Below are 5099 nucleotides of genomic sequence, written 5' to 3' on the forward strand. Positions count from 1 at the left end.
GGCTGACTCATATCGTTTTGAATGTAAGCCATGAATCAGGGTCACCCAGCCCAGAAAATGAAAGGACAAAAAAAAAAACAAGACAATGGTGACACTGCACGAGAATCACGAGCACTTATCTTGCAAAATGCAACATTTGGCTGAGTATGAATATATGCAAATATGAATGAATTCTAATAGTTCATGCATGATTTATGAGAGTTCCAGGGTACATACCTACAAGAAAAATGTTTTTCCAGGAGACTTGCGTGACATTTTTTATTCTTTACTGCAGGTTTCTTCATACAGCATTAACAACCGTCAGGGACACAGAAGGTTGCTTTTACATGGACTTAGCTGAGACAGAAACTAAAATCTTCCTTATCCAAGAAAAGGAAGTTGCTCTCTGATTTGCTGGGGCATTAACATTTTTAGCAAGTCTGCACATGATAAACCTCTTCTACTAAGCTTTTCATGTCATTTGCAAAAAATGTAGTCAGTAAATCACCATGATAACATCAAATATTACCCTTTAAAAAGAATGATACCTCACTTTGGAAATGTAATTAGCTCTTTGAAGTAGTGACGGCTTAGGTTTTGGAAGTAGGGCAACTCTTTCATGTGTGATTAGGTGTTCTTAAGTCCGTCCTCACGTAGAGAGAAAGAAATGGAAGGAGACAGGTAAGGAAAGGCTCATCAACCTTGAAATGTCACAGGCACTTGGCTGTGGGTGCCCAGGACCCTTTCCACACACTACGGAAGTGTGTGTATGGTGAGAATTTACAGTATTGAGGAGAGTGCTGCAAAAATGGTAGGCAAATAGTTTCCTGTGGCAGAGAGAACTAGAAGGTGAGGGGAAGAAGGAGGAGAAGAAGAGCAGAGAGGATCAAGTGAGAGCAGAGGAGGGTGTACAGTGTCAGTGCTGTCGACTGCAGTCAAATTGCTCACTACAATCAAACCGACATGGAGCTTTGGCTCAGATGCATGAAGCCTGGCTTACTGGCTTACCTCAGCACTGCACCAGGGAGGGACTGTCACTGGATATTACCATGTGGACCACTGAGCTCATTTCTCCCACATCACAGTGGACAGGGACAGCTTTACATCCCTCCTCTCTCCCACTCTCCTGCCCTGGGGACACACACTTCCCTTACTTCCTGAAATGTGTCTGTGCACAGTTTCGCCGTTGGAAACATTCGCATTAAATATGAATAGCCTCAATAATAAATGGAAGCTCTCAGAGATTGCATCCTGGGTACAAAAAAATGTGATCTAGTATTTGTGACACAAATTGTTAACATTCTTGCCAGTTACTTTTATGGTTTGATGCCATTTTAAAACATTTGGGACCAATTTGATACCACATAATGTTTTTCACATTTCCACCAATTGCTCACTGCATCTAAGTGCTTTTCTTGTCTTTATGGTTTGCCTTGTGGATATACAATACAGTATTCAAGCTATTTCTACAGTATAAGACAAAAATGTTGCAGACTTACATTTTGAATATGAGTTTTTGGCTACAATATGTTAGAGAATGTGTGTGAATGGCATTAATTCCTCAGTTATACACAAAATGTTCCTATGCAGAGCAGCATTTTAAGTCAAAGTGTCCTCTATTTCCTCCTCCAGGGACAAGTGCGCAGAGGAGTGGCTGGGACTGGATCTAGTTTTCAGGCTGATAGAGCCGTACTGTTTGGCTGAACGCTTTGAATAAGCGATGACTTTTCTCCTGTACATCTCTCCCTTCCACATGGAGATCATCAGCAGCGTGGAGAGCACCACACCGCCGAGCGTGAGCAGGCACAGTCCCGCTATGACGCACCGATCCAGGTGGGCACCTATCCGGGCGCTCTCCATCTCCAGCCTCTCCATCTCCCTCGCTGACACGCTGTCCCGGTCCACCACAACATCCCGAGGCACGGCGTAGGAGATGATCACCAAGGAGATCCCGGTCACTAGGAACGTGACTGCACTGATAAACCCGTAGTCTATGGAAGTCCCGGAGCTTTCCCCGAAGGAGAGATCATCCTCGGACATGAAAGAAAACTCCGGTAAAGTCTCGGAGCAAGGCTCGCCGTTGCGCACGGGTCTGTGTGTACTTTTACAACTAGTCTCCGGGCTGGCCAGTCGCAGGTTAACATTCTCATCAATATATGTGAAGGATGTCTCTAATTCCTCGTCACAACAAACCCGGACTTTCTCTTCGCCGAGGTGACAGAGTTTAACCTCCGCGCCTCCTTTCCGCGGCGCCGTCCTTGGTACTGAATGACACCCGTCATGGCAGCTGCGGGCCGGGTTACAGCAGCCCTCTCCCGGCAGCGCTCCTCCTGTTGATCCGCCCGACTTGCGGATATGCAGCGCGCTGGAAACCCTGTCAAGGACGTCGGGATGATTGGCCCGTTTGCCTCCCTCATCTGCGGGAAGCAGCTCTGGAGAATCCATTCGTAATTCACCACCCTCTGGTTCACTCTGAGCCGTCCTCCCACGATGTTGTCAGTCCACAGCATCCCTAATAAGAGCACAGACACCAGCCCTAAGTTAAATGGTGCATCTTAATGAGATTACCCTGATTGTAAAGCGTGAAACCTTATCTACACAATGCGCAAAAACTTGCGTGCGTAATTTGGAACGGTGCGCAAATTGCACATACCTTTATAGTTCGGCTAACCCTACTGACATAAACGCCACTTTGAAGTTGATCAGATCGTTTAAGAGAAATCCGTAGACCCGTATTGAAAGGCGCTTATACTGGCTGTGATTAGCCAAATGCCCCTGTATCCAATTAGGGAAGCAGCCCACGTAAACCGAGATTATTCTAATTCAGTTTTAAAATGGACACAGTCAATGGAATGGATATATAAGCAAAACTGGGCTAAAACAAAATCACATAAAATTTGCATAGCCATAGTTGGACTACTTACGAGAAAATGATGATGAAATTGTTTCCACTAGAGCCAGTTTTAATGCAAAATACATCCACTGCCTCCGGAATATGTGTCGGACTGCCCATGCACACTTTATTTGAATTCAGCAGAAGATGTGAGATGCTTCTCTGCATAAGGATGGACGATCCGTGCACAACCCGGTTTGATTTTTTTTCCAGTCCCTTCCAAAAACCTCCTCAGACTGCACGATAAAAAAAGAAATACACTCACCGCGCTAGTTCAGCATCCCTTCTCCTCTTCATATAGACACTGTAGCGAGGGCACACAACGGGGACAGATTAAAATAAAAACCTTATCTGTGAATATGCACTGAAGATATTCTCTGCCTGGTCGATGCTGTGACGGCAGGCTGCACTGAGGGGAGCTCTCCGTTAGTCCCTCCCACACACAGAGCCCCGGCTGCCCGCGCTGTGGCGCTGAAAGGAGCGCCGCTATCTGAGAGCCGATTGAGATCACTACCAGCCAGTCAACACCCAAACGGGAGGAAGATTTGAAGGGCTGAGGCGAACCCTGGGACCTGATGGTCATATTTTACTAAGTGTTCAACTGTAGAGCTCCTGAAGGCTGACGGTTGGTTAGTAGGCTATAGTAGGTGTGAAACAAAATCAGCCTCAGTATGGGAGCCCAAGTGGAGTAAAGGTAAAGTTGCTATGAAGTCAGTACTAAATGCCACAAACTCATCTGACATACAGGGATATTACACTGATGCCAATAGAGATCATGTACTGTATTCTAATGTACGGTAAAGCACTATAAATTCAATATTTAACACCCCAGGTTAAATATAACAAAGTTATAGCAATGTCAAAGCAAACAAACTGGACCTATTGCGTGACAATGTGTGTCCAACCTCACAACTGAATCTGACAGACATGCATACAATAATCTATACTGTATGTTGTCAGTTAATGGCCTCATCATATCAGAACAATTTATCCAGCGGCGATATGCAAACGGCATTGTCAAACTGCGTGTATCATGCACCATCTGTTCTACTGTGCTCTCTCAGAAGATTACTAGTCACTATGTCAAAGCCATCCTAATCCATGTTTAATCTAGAGATCTAATAGGTCATGTGATCTGTGACCCCTTGAAACTCTTTAGGAGGTTCATCTCTTTTATGCCACATCTTCAGAGTCCACATGTTGGTAGCATCTTTTAAGATACTGTGACTGATCAACAATGAAATGACTAAGTTTTCTCAGAAAGTGACACTGTAAACTAGATGTTAAGTGCAGGCCACCATCAAAGATTTAAGTGTTTAATCCCACTTTCAACTGAATACTCATTTGCTGACGGTTCCACCTTATTTAGCACAACCAGGCAGGCAGCTATAAATATAGTCGCCACTTTTCCTGGAGTCCTAGTGGCTGGGTGAATGGCTTTGGCTCATTTCCCAACAAGACTCCATTTAACAGATGAGTAAAGGGAAGGGGAGAGTCAGAGAGAGAGGAAGACAGAGAGGGAGAGAGAGACTGACAAAGATTTACTCCACCATTTTTGTTCCAGATATTGGTTTGCAGAGAGGGAATCCTAATGCTTTATGGTGTGTTTGGTCACACTGTAGACAACTTCAGTTTGTCTCATGCAGACAGAGAGAGGGAGAGAGAGGATGCTGAAATCTGACTGTGCGCTCGACTGAGGGGTAACAACAGTCAACTATCAGATGCTATCTGTCTGCAACAGTGCACCACTTTTCCTGCTGGCAAGGACACCAGGCTTGGAAGAGGAGGGGCGGCTGGGGAGTCAGTGCTTCTAAAGGCTATAAATCCTCCCAGTGTCTCCTGCCAAAGAATGAACCCACACACAGAATAAAGATTATGAGACATGGATGTAGCACTGCTTTTTCTTTAGACAGTAGTAGATATCAGAAGGTGATGGAAGGGGAAGTGGAGGTCCCTGCAAATGCAGCAGGAGGAGGGAGAAGAAGAGCAGCACAATGCACGTATGGGTGTGTGAATTATTGAGTGAATAAGTGAATGAGAGAGAGACTGAGTTCACTTCACTTCTAGGAGCAGCTGGAGCTGGCCAGTGTCCCACAGTAGCAAAATAGTAATAATAGGTGGATGTGAATGGCTAGAACTATGAGTGTGAGACAGGCTGCAGCAAGGAAAAAGCTCAGAGGCTTAAGTTCTTAAGTAGAGATTAGTTGTGAAATATTTGTACCCAATA

General features: G+C 45.0%; 1 protein-coding gene across 1 annotated transcript; it reads right to left on the reverse strand.

Annotated features, from left to right (window-relative positions):
* Nucleotides 1-235: 235 nt before the first annotated feature.
* Nucleotides 236-3286, reverse strand: LOC139333911 (transmembrane protein 74). Its single transcript, XM_070966609.1, has 2 exons — nt 3138-3286; nt 236-2491 (listed from the first exon to the last, which is right to left on the reverse strand). Exon 2 carries the CDS (start codon nt 2422-2424, stop codon nt 1579-1581), a length of 846 nt encoding a protein of 281 aa, XP_070822710.1. The 5' UTR covers nt 2425-2491; nt 3138-3286; the 3' UTR covers nt 236-1578.
* Between the last annotated feature and the right edge of the window lie 1813 nt (nt 3287-5099).

Source organism: Chaetodon trifascialis, chromosome 7 (assembly GCF_039877785.1).
Source record: "Chaetodon trifascialis isolate fChaTrf1 chromosome 7, fChaTrf1.hap1, whole genome shotgun sequence".
In the NCBI taxonomy this organism is placed as follows: domain Eukaryota; kingdom Metazoa; phylum Chordata; class Actinopteri; order Chaetodontiformes; family Chaetodontidae; genus Chaetodon; species Chaetodon trifascialis.